Source organism: Anneissia japonica, unplaced genomic scaffold, assembly GCF_011630105.1.
Source record: "Anneissia japonica isolate Jap-2015-1 unplaced genomic scaffold, ASM1163010v1 scaffold287726_len2788222_cov184, whole genome shotgun sequence".
Lineage (NCBI taxonomy): Eukaryota > Metazoa > Echinodermata > Crinoidea > Comatulida > Comatulidae > Anneissia > Anneissia japonica.
In genome coordinates this window covers 1,903,942-1,920,863 of record NW_022705125.1, presented here as the reverse complement: position 1 = coordinate 1,920,863, position 16,922 = coordinate 1,903,942, and the positions used below count along the sequence as shown (strand labels likewise).

At 34.2% G+C, this 16,922-nt stretch overlaps 1 protein-coding gene across 3 annotated transcripts in view; it reads left to right on the top strand.

Moving 5' to 3' along the window:
• The first annotated feature begins 380 nt into the window (after positions 1-380).
• Positions 381-16,922, top strand: part of LOC117105245 (neurofilament heavy polypeptide-like) — a 46,837-nt gene continuing 30,295 nt past the window's right edge. For 2 of the 3 annotated variants that reach the window (XM_033246330.1, XM_033246328.1), the window contains exons 1-2: positions 381-517; positions 11,316-11,918. In XM_033246330.1, coding sequence (XP_033102221.1) covers positions 11,460-11,918 — 459 coding nt within the window. In that variant the 5' untranslated portion in view covers positions 381-517; positions 11,316-11,459. Of the gene's footprint in view, positions 518-7,708; positions 7,851-11,315; positions 11,919-16,922 lie in introns of those variants that run through there. The other variant, XM_033246329.1, reaches the window with a different exon arrangement.

Sequence of the window (16,922 nt, the reverse complement as noted above, 5' to 3'; positions counted from 1 at the left end):
CCCAGCGGCATGACTGGTGTTTTTGCATCATTTTTGACATAATCCCTTTTCTATGTTTCTAGTTCGATGATTTATCCTCCACCCCTCAGTCTTCTGATTTTATTTATTGTTAAGTTTTTCTTTCATTGTATTGGCTATTTCTTTTTTTTTTTTTTTTTTTACTGTTGATGACAAGCCTTCTGAGAATTTCCATTTTAATACTAAGTATGAACTTCGAATTGCCTTTTATATATTGCCGGTGTTTTTCTGATTTTAATAATTATTTTAACGGGTATTGGATATTGTAGAAAAACATAGATTAAAAATGTTGTGCATCCAACTTTACGAACCTGACAACCACCTGTTGGATTATGTGCGCCCTCTATAATATTACAAAATGAGGGGAAGAGCCGTGTCTTTCATGATTGATTGACATTTGGCAAGTACCATGGATTGTTGAGCGAGGATTTTTTTAGATAGACCCTAGGCCTAGTCTTCGTTTAGATATTTGTTGGAAATATAAGGTATATAAAAACAGGTAAGCAAAATATATTAATAATTTGCAGACGATGTTCATCTTGTGCTGCTACTGTAACTCGTTTTGAGAAACATTCTTTTGTACTGTTAATTTTTTACGGACCTGTTTTGACTCTGCAGTGTGTTGCTGAGCCTGAGGAGAGAGTGTGACTATGTGAGTGAGAGGCTTCCTTTTTTTGCGCCGAGAGCGGTAGGCCCTAGTTAGCTTAGAAAAGAGGGTTGGATATGCCCAAGGGAACCAATTCAGACTTGAAGCCAGCATTTTCCCAGCAGACCAGACAGCACTACAGACCGTAGCTCAGACCTTTTCATTGTAAAAGTAACATTCACCTTAGTCTATAGGAGGCCTGGCCTGGCCTAGCCTATATAGTAAGTGGTAATAAATTAATTAAAGTAGAGAAATTTAGAATCATTTGTTGGATCTTGGTTTTACAGTTGGCCCTCTCGGTTTGAGCATTGGGCAGGGCAGGGGTTTGCTAAAAAAAAAGGGGGGGGGGAGTCCTCGAGCCTCTATAATTGACTGATTAGAAGCCTTATTTAATCGATTTTAGAATCAATGGCAGGGCTGCAAAAACTATGCTACTGCAGCAGTGTGAAGCATTTCACATTACCCCAGAGGCTTTTTTTTGTAATTGGTATTGTAACATTGGTTTACGGAGATGGGAAATAAAACTTACAACTAATGTTCGGCCTATGGGGAACCAGTCAATTCTCTCCCTAGCAAAGACGCCCCTTGCTTGCAATCTCACCCCCCCCCCGCCCTACAAACTTTCCCATACATACACATCTAGATGTGTATAAGCCAGCCCCCTCCCCCCAAACAAACTCAGCCCCTAACAAATGACTTACAGTACGGTACTACTGTATGGTAGTTCTGCAGAACCAACTAAGTCATTGCCATGTTGAAACATTGATGTTGATAACATATTTTATATTGTTTCTGTTGTTGAAAATAAAAAACATCATAAAAATGTAATTCCATCGCGAGTTCGCTAGGGAGAAAGTTGACTGGAATCCGGCCCTATGTGGTGTAGGTAATATTTGCTGCTGGAGGAATTTTTAATGAAGATAATTTTCAGGGTCATGAGGAAAAGAAAATTGTATATTTTTTAAGGCATGTGTCATTGAACAACAAAACATACAAAAACAAAACAAAACATGTAAAATGTCTGCTTGTCTCCGTGTTTGTTTATTCTCATATGACAGGATTCAAATTTCCCAACAGCACCCACAGCAACTGCTGTAGAAAGGGCCTTCCACTGCTGTGGTAAATCCCAGGATCGACAGCAAGCTTTTCGCTGTCGGGTTGCATAACCCAGGCTTAGGCCTAGCAACTTTAGGCATATATTTTTTTATATCATATTGTATTTTTATTGCGACCCTGTTTTTGGTGATTGACACACTGTTTGGTCTCAAATAATAAATAAATAAATGCTGTTGATTATTGCTGAAGAAAAATATCCCACAGCAAATATTTGCTATTGGAAAATTGGATGGAAATTCTAAACCATGTATGACCTCATAGACTTTATTGTAAAATGTAATTAATTTAATGTAATTTATTATTTATTTCATCTCATAAATTTTTATTTCTTTCAGTGTACAGGTTTCCCAGAGCCTATTGCAAAGTCCTTTTAAGGCTTTGTGGCCGCACGAACAGCAGTAGAGTAAATTTTGCCTGTGTACTTTTGGGAACCTTATAAGTATGATCTCATTGTTCCTGTTTATTGGTGAAGTATTACGTTGTATTGTTCTATAGGGAGAGTGTGTAGTTTGTAGACATTGTTAAGATGTGTATAAGAGACAGATATCACTTTATTCAAAAATTTGTAGAATTTCAATAATCTTTAAGTGTACAAACTCTGATCAGATCTTATGCCTTTCAAACATAGACTTACTCAAAATGTATAACAGGTTTTTAATACTGTAGGAAAGCAATTATTTCAAGTGGTCTTATATTGCCAAATAAAGTAAAATTGTTAGTAACAATGCAACACAGGAAACTATTTTAAAAGAAGACCTTGTTATAATGTGGGTAATAATTTTGATATCTGTACAAAGGACTCGGTTTAATTTAAACTGAGTGAGTTTACAAGATTGCATTGGTATGGTTTTATTAGCTTCCATGTATTTTACTTTACTACCAGTTTTATGTTCTTTTTATTACTTTTTCTTTTAGAACTTTGGAATTAACCGTGAGATGCATTCACATAGCAACAAAAATAAACAAGTCATAATTTTTTTTTTTTTTTTTTTTTTTTTAAAGCCATCCTCACATCTAGAGTTTCCCATTTTACAGCCTGAAAGCAGGGCTCGATTTAGTACTAGCCCAGCATAAGATGCCTAGCAAAACCCGCACCGGACTAGCATATTAACTTCCTCATGTTTCCCAGTAGTCTGGTGAAAAATTAAAAAATATGCAAGACTAAGAAAACATAATGGACTAGTAGTCTTAGTAAATTAGTCTGTTGGCAAGTAAAATATCTAGTAAATTAGCTAAGTGGGCTAGTTACCTAAAAAAGGTTAGATCAAGGCCTACTGTGATCAACTAATAAAAAAAAAAAGACCATTTAGGTCTAGGAAGAAATGGTTATTAGACGTGTCAGAATAAGAAAAAAATATTTTATTAAAGTTAAACTTTCTATACAGTGCAAAAGCTTCATGCATTACAAAGGAACAAATACTAAAATAGGTCTTGAGACAATAGAGTAGGTTTATAAAATAATGAATTATTGTTTCCCGATTGTATATTTCGTTTTATATCATTCAGTATTCTTTTCCTTATCACTGATTTATAATCATAAACATCTAAATTTCACCATTTTCAAACCAGGTTTACTCACCTTGTGATTTCAATACACTTACGTCACCTTTGACACCAATACAGAATATTGTTTGTACTTGAGCTTTTATTGTTCAAACTGATATCAGCCAGAACAGGTAACAATATATTCGCACCCAGTTACCAGAAGCGTGGCATTTTGATCAGGGTATAGTCTTCAGAGAGGAGATAGTCCTTTGACATCTTATAGTAAACATCTGAAATTTTATTTTCTGAAATTATTTGAAATGGTTAACCTCCATGTTTTTACTACTGTACTGTGGATAGCCTGCTTCTTCACTCATTGAACATGGCAATTTAATATTTAATTTCTTTAGAAGTCCTAAGTTGTCATAGTTTCCGGGGCTTCAGACCCTGGACCAGAAAAGAGGGTGGGGGTGTAGGGTAAGCAACTTCTGACCCCTTCCAGTTGGGCTCATGTTTAGATATTCCCCACTCATGTTGAGATATTGGCCCTCTTGTCAGCGACAGGATTTAATACGAAGTGAATTAAAGGGTTGCCCTCATGAGCTAGAAAGATAAATGAACTTTACTTTTTACTCCATGACAATATACCTAAATTGTAATTAATAGGCCATTCGAATAATAAATTATATATAAAGATAACAAAACATTAAATATAAAGAAATTAATATGAAATAAAAACATTCATTTCCATAATATTAGGAGTATTATTATTAACAAAATGAACTTGACTATAGATGTTTATTTAAGAACAAAATACTTTAATACTTATCTTTAAAAAAAAAAAATCACTTTATCTGTGACATATTAACCACTGTATATTCAGTTCAAAGTCATGCGACAAGTCTGGTAGTCTTTCTACACCGACAATGGTTATAAGCACGAAACAAGTTGAATGGAAAAGAATTGTACTTCAAATTCATGATTCATATCTATTTGATTAATTGCTTTTCACATGGCTGGAGTTGCTAAATAGACGTTGTCAAAAGAGAGCAATATCGAAATGAAATTGAAAATTTCTAAGTTTAAAAATGTGAATATTAAAAATAATTTCTATGTTTACAATAAAATATAACAAATCAGTTCTGGTGATTTGTGATTGATCTGCATTTAAACTTGTTTTTTAAGCTATATTATCATTATTACACTTTTGTTTTTTATAAGAACACATTTTTATAAGAACATTAAAGCTGAAATTGCTTAAAATTTAAGAACAAAATAAAAACAAATTGAGGCTGAGGCAAAATCTCAAATGAGGTGTTTATGTTTTTTAAAAGAGAAAAAACCGACAAATCTTATGTGTACCTTATGTGCAGTAGGTGTGACTATGTACCTGTAATACCCTCGATAATGCAGTAGTACAATAATACTACTGCTGTACAATAATAATTTTCTATGTTTGAAAAATGTGTAAAAATATGAGCAAAATAAGAACATTTTGAGCCTGAAATCAGCCAGAAAATAAGAACACTGAGCCTGGGCAAAATTTTACTGGTTCTTATAAAAAATAAGAAAAAGTGTAATATATTTTAGCTTTTTAATATACTGTAAGCTTTTGTATAGCCTTTTATTGATTTGAAAGTGGAAATAATTCTACAGTGTAGGCATAATAGGCATATTAATGAAACACAAAACCAATAATGCTTCCTTGAAATTCTCTTTAATGTGTCTATAGGCCTTATTATAGTACAGGTATTTATTCATCAAGGTTTCATTTTTGAAGGGCTACACAATGTGACTCACATTGGGACCATAATAGTGTCCCCTAAATAGGGATAACCCCTTAATGAGTATGCCTCCTTTGGATCTATATTATTATTAATATATTTCACCTGTTTTCGTATCCTTTTATACAAGTTTGGAAGTGAAAATAAGTAGGCATAATAAGCGTATTATTAAAACACAAAACCACTAATATTTGCTTGAAATTCTCTTTAATGTGTCTATAGGCATATATAGTACACATATTAATTTATCGAGGTTTCATTTTTGAAAGGGCTACACAATATGACTTGCATGATGTATAGTATGTACAGTAGAACCCCTATAAGGGGATACCTTTGGGACCACAAAATAGTGTTTCCTAAATAGGGATGTCCCCTTAATAATATGCTCCCTTTCTGTAAGTATGTTCCTTTAATAGGGATGTCATACAGGAGAGGGGGGGGGGAAGGGGTTATACTGTATTTGTATAGCAATGATCCGGATAGTAGTACCTGTGATGTAGGATCGTCATGGTAAATAGACTTACAACAGTCTGCCATTGTCATAAAGTAATTCTATATGGAGATCATATTTTGCTGTCACCAAAACAATAACTGAAAAAAACATAAATAATTTTGAGTACCATTTAAATAACCAGAAGGGGTCACTTGACCCTTCCTTTACAAAGTGAGTGATTGGTGGGGCTTACTCTAACCCTATCAGTAGGGATAGACAAATCATTGTTTACTCATGATAATTTATGATTGTACTGTAGCTATTTTTCTTAAAATTATATTTGGTCTAATACTGTAAATAGCTCTGTTCAGCTCCATAAAATGTTCATCACCAGCAGCTCCTGCCCACTGCTTGATGAATGTAAAAATAATATTTAACAAAAGCATTCTTTAATTTTTTTCGCATCCAATCCCTGTAACACTCCGCCAGAGAGGACAGTTGTGTTGATGTGTGTAAACATGTATTTACTTGTATTTTGCACCCTTATTTTATCAGGTTACATTGATTTTGCACCCTTTAGTTTATCAGGTTCATTCAATAATACTGTACTACCTTTCATTAGAATCAACAGTGAAGGCGGTATGTAAACACACATTTTATCAAAATGATGTCAGACTCTTCCTAGCTGCTTGTGATAGATACATAAACAGTTGAAAGTATGAGGGGAAAAAACTTGAAAATGCTTGTATGCTTAACCTTTAGAATCTGCAGTCAAAATATGACTGGACATACTGTACTAACTCCCCTATGATACTTAATTCTTAATTACAGATTAAACCTGTATCCAGTAATTGAACACCTTTACAATAACATGTTTTAAGAAATAAAATTAAAATGTTCTCTAAATATTAAACATGAGAGTTCTTTTCTGATCAATGGATATTTGTAGTTGTATACTCTGGCTCTCATAATATTAGAATTGTTTTTTATTCTAGATTCTGATTTTCTAGCCTTTTATTTTATAATGATAATGAAGTGTTGATTTTATTTTTGTTTCAGCTTGAATATAACTTGGTGCATAACTAGGAAATTACCGTATAGTGTACATGTATATTCTCATGTAAGGCTTAAAGATGGTCCCTTGCTATTAAATGTAAAAAAATCATAAAAAATAATCTTGAAATCAACTCATTTTGCAATAACATACAAAGTATTAACTTGTGCATAGAAATTATTGAACTTAAAAAATGTGTACTATGATTTTTAAACCAGAAAAGTATAATAAAAATAATAAAACACTTAAAGTGACTGGAAGTGTTTCTATCATGTTTTGCTGTAAACTGATGGGTAGACATTCTTTAATACACTAATTTCTATGTTCAAGTTGATAACTTTTATGTTACTTCAAAATGGGTAAGTTAATTTCAAAAAATATTTTTATGATTTGTTTGGTGTTTAACATCTTTACATTAGCAAATTACAATGAAAAAAACAGGGGGTTGTCTTTTTTACATGTGGAACACACAACATTTTAAAAAAATGATCTTTTGTGCAGATCGCCCGTAACATGCAAATTCACTACTGAAATGAACCTACTAACTGACGAATGAATGCAATTTTAAATTTGGGAATAAGATTTTGATGAACATTGAATAGCCCATAAAATGGTATTATTTGGAAGATTAGCCCTACAGTAAATTTGGCTCCATTTTAGCCAGCTAGGATGGAATCAACACCATAAGAGCAGCAAAAACTAGGTATTCCGACGGTGAGCCGGGTCGTCTTATACACCGGACATACAAAAATAGTAAAATAAAAAACTTTTAAAACGACGTCTTATACGCAAGAATATATATGGTACACTGAAAATTATATATGAGATATCAGCAATTTGTCACAAGCAGTCAACAGAGTTAAGCTTTATGCAATTTTAGGTATAATTGTATTGTGCAGTTATCAGTAGATTCAGTAATACAGTACTGTACCTTTTGGTGTTATGTGGGAATGAATAGTGAAGGCTGTATGTAAACACACATTATCAAAATGATATCAGACTGTTCCTGAGAATAGAGGTTTGTCCAAGGTTTCCCAGAGCCTATTGCAAAGTCCTTTTAAGGCTTTGTGGCCGCACGAACAGCAGTAGAGTAAATTTTGCCTGTGTACTTTTGGGAACCTTATAAGTATGATCTCATTGTTCCTGTTTATTGGTGAAGTATTACGTTGTATTGTTCTATAGGGAGAGTGTGTAGTTTGTAGACATTGTTATAGGATGTACATACTCGGGCAGCTGTTCAGCTTTTCAATGCTGAATTAATTCTACACTGGATACTTTAAATGTAGGATTCTCTGCTAGTTTCTATTCATGAAGGTAATGATGCAAATTGTACGCTATTAATAGGCTAATGTGTGTAGCGCAAATAAACAAAGTCTCCAGGCGCTTGGCATTAAGCAGTTGGAGAACAAAAAAAATAGTAGTAATACAGTATTACAGTGGAAAGTTTTGCTCTAAGTAGTAGTACAGTATGTCACTGTAGTGGCAATTGCAGGTCTACGGTAGTACCGTAGTGTTGGTGGTACCAGTGGTAGTACATTGTAACATCGTGGTTGTTATATTATATCACCATGGTAGAGGGGTAAACAGGTTGTAAATGGAAATTGGTAGTGGTCACGCTTGTACTGGTAGTTTCATTAGGGTGGCATTATGGTATCATGGTTGTAGGCCTACTGTGTAGTCCTGTTGTGGTAATTAATGTTGGTTATAATGTACAATCATAGTCCCGTGGTGGTTACAAATCTGAATCAACATGGCATTTTTAAAGTACACATTGTAATGGTATAAGTTTTTTGTATGTTCAACAAAAGCCCTTAAAATGAGGTGTTCAGAGTTAGTGTTCCAGAAAAGCCAATAACCGTAAAGGATTTAATAGCCATCAAAGGTTGGCATCAAATAAGTATGCCATGATCAGTTTTGCTATATTATTATTACCGGTACACTATAGTTTGTCAGTGTCATTCATCTTTTGGATACCATTACAATATTGCTAATTATAGTAATTAACAGTAATTAATATATTGTTGCATTTGGACATACAGTAATTTATACTTTCATGTATATAGGCTTGGTTTGAAGTATTCCAAGATAAAAGATAGAGCAATACCATACAAAAGGAAATTAAAGTGACTAGTACATTTTATTATTTTTGGCTTGCATTCAAAACAGTTGAAAGGTTGCATAATTTTCTAATGATTTGCCACTTTAATTTTTTTTTAAATCCAAGATCAGATATTTAGAAACCTGTCATAGAAGTATACGAAAGCTCAACGTCAATAAACTCAAACATGACGTAGCTGGATAGTTCTCAGTAGCAGCATGTCGTAGCTAGTCTCTATCTGGTCAGGAAGATCGTTTTTAAACAGTTGAATAAATTAAGCAATTTATTCAATCTGTCCATGTAATATAAAACGAGATGTCTTAATTTTGCATCATTGATGTAATACCCCTTGTGCATGCACTGTATAGTAGGTCTCCAGGCAGGATGTTATAGAGGAAGTTAAAGAGGAAACTTGATGCATTGTCATAATCAGTTAGCACCATATTATTGGCTCCAAAAATGCTACCCCTGCTTCTCTGCTGGTCAGTCTTTGGTAATTGCTTGTTATTGATACTGTATGCTGTTTGTTTAATTAGTTAATTTCACTCATGACGTTAAATACGGAATGCTTATATCTTTCAGGCATGTTTTTTTTAAACTTTGAAGATGTAAAAGGGGGATGGGGCTGGTTTGATTTTTTTAGTTGGGTTGTTTTTTTAGCAATTTAATTTAAGGCACTTAAAGGCAATGTTATGATAAAAGTCTGTAGAATAACCTTTCTTTGAATAATATGATGGTGCTGTATAAGTAGTATTATGTGCATGCCAGTGTCGTATGTAGGAGTCTTGTAGTGGGAGGGGGGCTGATGAGGGTGCGAATGTGTAGTGGGGGATTAATTTTTAGGTGAAGGGGCCCCTACCTCCTAAAATTTTTTTTTGTCGGTGTGCCCCTTCGCGCATTCCCTACAGTAGATACAGGTAAGCCAACGATGCATGCTTAAGATAGCAAGTGAATGATTCACAATCTAGACAAGTCTGATCACTATGAGGTAGGCTGAAAATTATTGAAGATGAACATATAAATTTTAAAAGCAGGTGTCCATAGGGCAGGACTACACTTCCGGAATAAATCTGGTCAATCTTGGCATCAAAGCAGTGGACATATGTCTGATACGCCGCCAAATTTATGACTTATAACTGTTTAATCTTTTCTTTTTTAAGGAGTGATGTTTTTGCCCTACTGTACCTGACAATTTATCTTTGAGTACTCAGTACGTTCTTAAATACTTACGAAAAAAATTTGCAAGTGATTTGGGTAGGAATCGAACCCACAACCTCTAGATAAATAGCCTGGTGTCATAACCACTAAACCACTGAACTTGCACCTAGTGACTAGTGTTGAATTCAATCCCCAAGTAGCAGCTGGTACTGCAATGCTAATTACTTTTTTCATTATTTGTCCTCATTCTAATTGGAAATCGGAAATTTAGGCCTGGCCCCTAGAGACCACGGCAACATCAGTGCAGTGCCATGTATCTAACTAAAATGAAAGCATAAGAAGAATTAATGTACTATGTTAATGATATAATCCTAACCCCTCCCCCTTCTCAAACACATTATTGGGCCGATTTTTAGGCATGGCCCAGTGCCCGGTGAATCCCATTCTCATAAACAAAACAATCTAATTCTCAACACTACACCCAATTTAAAATCAATCTTTAATACTTTTACGGAGAAAATACTGGTACGGGAGTTGGACATGAAGTAGGGGATAGACTTATATTATACAGTACCCAAGGTTGTCTTACTGTATACTGCAGGAATTATAATATCATTGGTAGGCATACTAATTAATGTTTTATTTATTTAATTAATTATTTGAACCTTATTTAATGAGGATGACCCGTGCAGGTTACCATTTTTCTACTAATGTATCTTATATACTACTGTATGGTGACCAGCTAGATATTGTGTTTACATGCCATCATTTTGTCAATATACTTTATAAAGGATAGAGATAATATTTATTATACAGGACAGATCCAGCATGTACATACCATGCAGGCCACAGTCAATTGATTATTATCTAGATCAATTGTGGGGACCACACCTACACATAATTCATCTGTACTGTATATTATCATAGATGAGAAATCAATATTGTTGGTTGGTTGTGGTTATCCCTGGCAAAAATATTTAAATCCAACTGTGCTGTACTGTAAAATCCATAACAGGGCCTATTTTTATCCTTTTATTTTTAAACTATTTTTGTAATTGAGGTAAAGCTCTGCTCATTAGTAAATAGTTTTGCATGTCCAGGATCATGTAAAAAATTCAATGGTATTTTATTTATGGGACAAAAAAAAAACAAAAAAACAAAAAAAACCCAGATTCATAATTGTAAAGCATCACATTCATCCTGATTTCTGTGGACTGATTAAACCACCTTTGCTGTTCTTTTACCCCAGAGTCCTGTGTTTAAATTCTGCTGTCACTGGATTTGAACCCAGGACCCTGGGATTTAAAGGCAAACATCTTAACAATTTATTAAACTATTCAACTCAACTTGTATTAATAACATCACACTATAATTAGATTGAATTATGAGTAAATAAATATTGATGAGTAATACTCAACATAATTTCAAAGTGTGTAGCCATAAATAATTGATTTAATTTATGGTAATTAGAACATTGTCAAACATTCATCAAGTCCATGATATTTTTTGTCTTTTTCACTTAGAACAAAGGACTTGGGCTTACAAGATCTTAAATGTACATTGTACCGGATGTTGGTTTGAAGCTGTACCTTTTTGGAATTAATTAGTGCAACAGGTTGAAGAAAGTGTTACATTGTAAAAATAGTGAATTACTGTAGAGACCAGTCATGAGTGATTCGGAGATCGAGAAAACTGGAGAAAGTGCGAACAAAGAAGAAACAAAAACAGAGGATGAACAAATTGATGAAAAAGAGGAAAAAAGTAACGAAAGCAAGACGGATACAGAAGATGATTGGGAACTATTAGACCCAGAGGATGATAATACGGAATCAAATGAAGAATTAAAAGATGAAAAAAAGACTGAAGAGTCATCCACTGTTGAAGTTGATTCGGTTAAAGATGACAACTCAGAAGAAAAACATGCAAAGGAAGTGATGGATGGTGTAGAGGAAGGTGTAGAGGACGTAATCGTTGATTCACCCTCTGATGCAAACCTTGAGAGTAAAGTACTAAATCACCCACTAGAAGATGACACAAAGAAAGACGCCGATGAGCCAGCAAAGGAACAGGACGTAGACACGGAGCCAATGGGAAAGGATATCGAAAACACTGATGTACCAATGGAGGTAGGCTGCTATTTTTTTATTGAACAAATTTTGTATTGTTTTCCTGTGTTTATACTGTAGCCATCATATTCATGAGTCAGTGATTGAGTACTTAAATGACTTCATCCCCCTTAAGCATTACATTCAGAATTATGTAAGCTCCCGAAACTAGAGATGTTGAATTATTGATAGTCAGGCAGAAATTAATTTGAAAAGCTTTATAGTGAGACATTTGATGCGTTAAAGCTGCATTGATTATATCGTACTTAAACCCAGCAATCGACAAACTTCCACATTAGAAATGATTGAATTGATAGAGGTAAGATTTGAAATCTGTTCCTGAAGAAAGCAAAATTATTTTTAAGTCTCCATAAGGCTATCATCATACAGTAGGCCTACATTTAAACCTGGCATTTTTGTGGTCTAATAATCACATTAAATGCTCATACGGTATTGCTCTGAAACTCAGCAAACTGAAATCCTCAAAGATTGTTGTTTCTGTAGTGTGTACATTAGGTGCAGTACGCCTACCTTTATTATAAATCTAGGACTAGCATAATTGTGACAGGCCTCTTTGTATTTTTTTATCCAAACAACTACCAATGGCTTTGCTGGTGTGTGTAATCCATTAATACAGAAAATCTTTACTGTATATTACAGCAATATTACTGCAATATGTGATACAGATAGGCTTTTTATGGCAGTATTACCACAATGTTTGGTGTAAAAGCGTGCATCATGTTTGTCTAAAGTGACTATAGGCTATGGAAATCATGTACAGTACTTTTTGAACACAACCGGTAAACATATTAAAACAAAAGTGTGGTCTTACATGTGGATGTCATCTACAGCAGGGGTTCTCAACTGGCAGTTCGCAGGGCATCTCCTGCCTGCGAATGCCTGTTATGTGACCCGCGAGAACAAGCGGGAAATAATATTGTCAGTTATAGGCTTGATTTCTAACCTTTAATAATTTTGCATTCTGTTTTGCCTACTAGGCCTATATATTGCCCCCAAAAATTGTAGTGATTTAATCAATCAAATCGGAAGAGCTATTGTAGCAAACAGCAAAGGAATACTGTATTACCGGTGACCCAGTTTGTGTGATAACATTTTGACTTTTCCATTACCAAACACAAGGGTAACTTTCTTAGGTCAAGATGCCCTGTCTAGCCCAGCCCTGTCTATCGGCTTATTATTTTCAAAAAATACCCCTCCCAAACCCTCGCCGAGCTTGCGCATGCAGTGCTCAACCCTTTTGCCCTGGCCCTTCACATTTATTCAATGAAACTATTTTGGCACCTATTGCGATATTGTTGAGAACCCCTGATCTGCAGTATAGTAGGCCTATAGTCTTTGATAATCATCAAATTATGTACTTCACTATCTCTTCAAGTACAAATACTCTTTTCTAAACTACATTCCCATTAAATATTGTTGTGTCAATTCACAGAGTAATTAGGTTTTATAACATGAACTTGCATACGTGCATGGAGAAATTAAGTGGTACTAAACACTGCAAACACCTACTTTACAGTTATAGTTTTAAAGAACATTAAAGTTAAAAATGTATACATGTATTTAGAAATATCATTGTATAATTTATTACTATGTGTGCAGATCCAAAAAAGATTTATTGCCCAAAAGAGTTCTAATTTGTTGACTATAAAATTTGTAGACTTTACCTAGGCTTCACATTCAAATTTTGTTTGAAAATCATTTTTGAATTTAAATGAAATTTAACAAAAGGATTTGAACATAAACCAGGATAATTTGTGGTGTGAAATTACACAGAATGTGTAGGTTGTAATATAAGTGGATGGTTCTGGTTGACTCAATATTACGTGACCAGAGATCCTCTTAACATCCATCAATACAGTGCCTCAACTGCAGCTAATGTACTTTAATAAATATTTTCACCTTGTTTTGTGGTGGTTTGGGTAATTTAAGAGTAAACTTTTTTCATATTTTTTCCAAAAAATATGAAAAATTGATTCAGCATGTAGTGCTGAATTAATTTCCTTTTGATAGTTAATCCTGGGTATTAGATAAGAGACAGGCATTACATTCAGAATTATGTAAGCTCCCGAAACTAGAGATGTTGAATTATTGATAGTCAGGCAGAAATTAATTTGAAAAGCTTTATAGTGAGACATTTGATGCGTTAAAGCTGCATTGATTATATCGTACTTAAACCCAGCAATTGACAAACTTCCACATTAGAAATGATTGAATTGATAAAGGTAAGATTTGAAATCTGTTCCTGAAGAAAGCAAAATTATTTTTAAGTCTCCATAAGGCTATCATCATACAGTAGGCCTACATTTAAACATGGCATTTTTGTGGTCTAATAATCACATTAAATGCTCATACTGTACTGCTCTGAAACTCAGCAAACTGAAATCCTCAAAGATTGTTGTACTGTAGTGTGTACATAAGGTGCAGTACTGTATGCCTACACTTATTATAAATCTAGGATAGCATAATTGTGACAGGCCTCTTTGTATTTTTTTATCCAAACAACTACCAATGGCTTTGCTGGTGTGTGTAATCCATTAATACAGAAAATCTTTACTGTATATTACAGCAATATTACTGCAATATGTGATACAGATAGGCTTTTTATGGCAGTATTACTGCAATGTTTGGTGTAAAAGGGTGCATGTTTGTCTAAAGTGACTATAGGCTATGGAAATCATGTACAGTAATTTTTGAACACAACCGGTAAACATCTTAAAACCAAAGTGTGGTCTTACTAATGATGTGTGGATATCATCTACAGTACATCAGGGGTTCTCAACTGGCAGTTCGCAGGGCATCTCCTGCCCGCGAATGCCTGTTATGTGACCCGCGAGAACAAGCGGGAAATAATATTGTCAGTTAAGCTTGATTTCTAACCTTTAATAATTTTGCATTCTGTTTTGCCTACTAGGCCTATATGTTGCCCCCAAAAATTGTAGTGATTTAATCAATCAAATCGGAAGAGCTACAGTATTGTAGCAAACAGCAAAGGAATACTGTATTACTGGTGACCCAGTTTGTGTGATAACATTTTGACTTTTCCATTACCAAACACAAGGGTAACTTTCTTAAGTCAAGATGCCCTGTCTAGCCCAGCCCTGTCTATCGGCTTATTATTTTCAAAAAATTTGCGAAGGGGGACACCCCACCAAACCCTCACCCAGCTCGCGCATGCAGTGCTCAACCCTCTTGCCCTGGCCCTTCACATTTATTCAATGAAACTATTTTGGCACCTATTGCGATATAGTTGAGAATCCCTGATCTGCAGTATAGTAGGCCTATAGCCTTTGATAATCATCAAATATGTACTTCACTATCTCTTCAAGTACAAATACTCTTTTCTAAACTACATTCCCATTAAATATTGTTGTGTCAAGGCACAGAGTAATTAGGTTTTATAACATGAACTTGCATACGTGCATGGAGAAATTAAGTGGTACTAAACACTGCAAACACCTACTCTACAGTTATAGTTTTAAAGAACATTAAAGTTAAAAATGTATACTGTATTATAGAAATATCATTGTATAATTTATTACTATGTGTGCAGAGCCAAAAAAGATTTATTGCCCAAAAGAGTTCTAATTTGTTGACTATAAAATTTATAGACTTTAGGCTTCACATTCAATTTTTGTTTTAAAGTCTTTGAATTTAATTGGAATTTAACAAAGTGATTTGAACATAAACCAGGATAATTTGTGGTGATTACACAGAATGTGTAGGTTGTACAATCAGTGGATGGTTCTGGTTGACTCAATATTACGTGACCATAAGATCCTCTTAACATTCATCAATACAGTGCCTCAACTGCAGCTAATGTACTTTTATAAATATTTTAACCTTGTTTTGTGGTGGTGTGGGTAATTTAAGAGTAAACTTTTTTCATATTTTTTAAAAACTAATACTATAATTCTAACAAAATGCTAGTTATACAGTATATTTAAGCCAAATATTTCTTTTTTGAAATAATAGTTGTATATCAGAATTGAAATGTTTGTTGTTAAAATGTAAACTACAGCACAGTATTATTAAACTCAGAAAAATGTCTGTATGGTTCCTTGGCCCACCTCGAGTATAAGCCCATCCCCTATTTTACGCAAGGAGAATCCGCGGAACACCCCCTGCAAGCAGGGCAGACCTTATGGTTATTGACCTTCGGACTAGGCCGAGAGCCCCGACACTGAGGACATTCCGACTTGCCGGCCATGGCGACAGTACAGAATATCCACAGCAAACGATAAAAATCTAAGATAATAAAATTCTTTCGAACGATCGAAAAAGAATGAGGAAGTTGCATGGTTGTGGGGCCGCTTGTGCTTGGCGCCAGGAGTTGACTGTTCTATTATTTTCGAGGGGTGTTTCTCAAGGGAGAAAGAATAGGCAATTAGTTGGTTTATCCAGGTAAGTATTCACGAAGTAGACCCTAATTTTACATACAAGCCTTTCCTCGAGCAAAAGCCCGGGGTATGATTTTATTGAATCGGTAATTTATTATTATTCAAGGTATATTTATTCAGAAAAATATAAAAAATTGTATATGGCAGCCAAAGGCTGAATTGAGACAATTGTACAAAATCAGAACACATTCAAAGATAGAACCATGGACCTCTTGATGATAACGATAAACCATCAAAGAAATGCAAATACCAAAAATAAAATAAAAATCCACAATTCCACAAAGCCAAAACTCAATAAAAATTAACGTTTTAAAGTAACCATTAATCCAATTAAAAGTATCTCATAAACTAACTAAAAATGAAAGCACTAGTCTACTGAATTATCCTTGTTCCACAAATTGATCAAATAGGATATTGGACTATTTTTTAACCGTTTTGTGCGTATCTTGGGTAAGGAGAGAGGGTTGGCATTACGTAAAGTTCTTGTAAGAAGTTCACATCAAATTGAGCTGACTTTTAAATACTCTAAAAAAAAAAAATTAAGTTTTGGCTTTGATTCAGCATGTAGTGCTGAATTAATTGCCTTTTGATAGTTAATCCTGGGTAT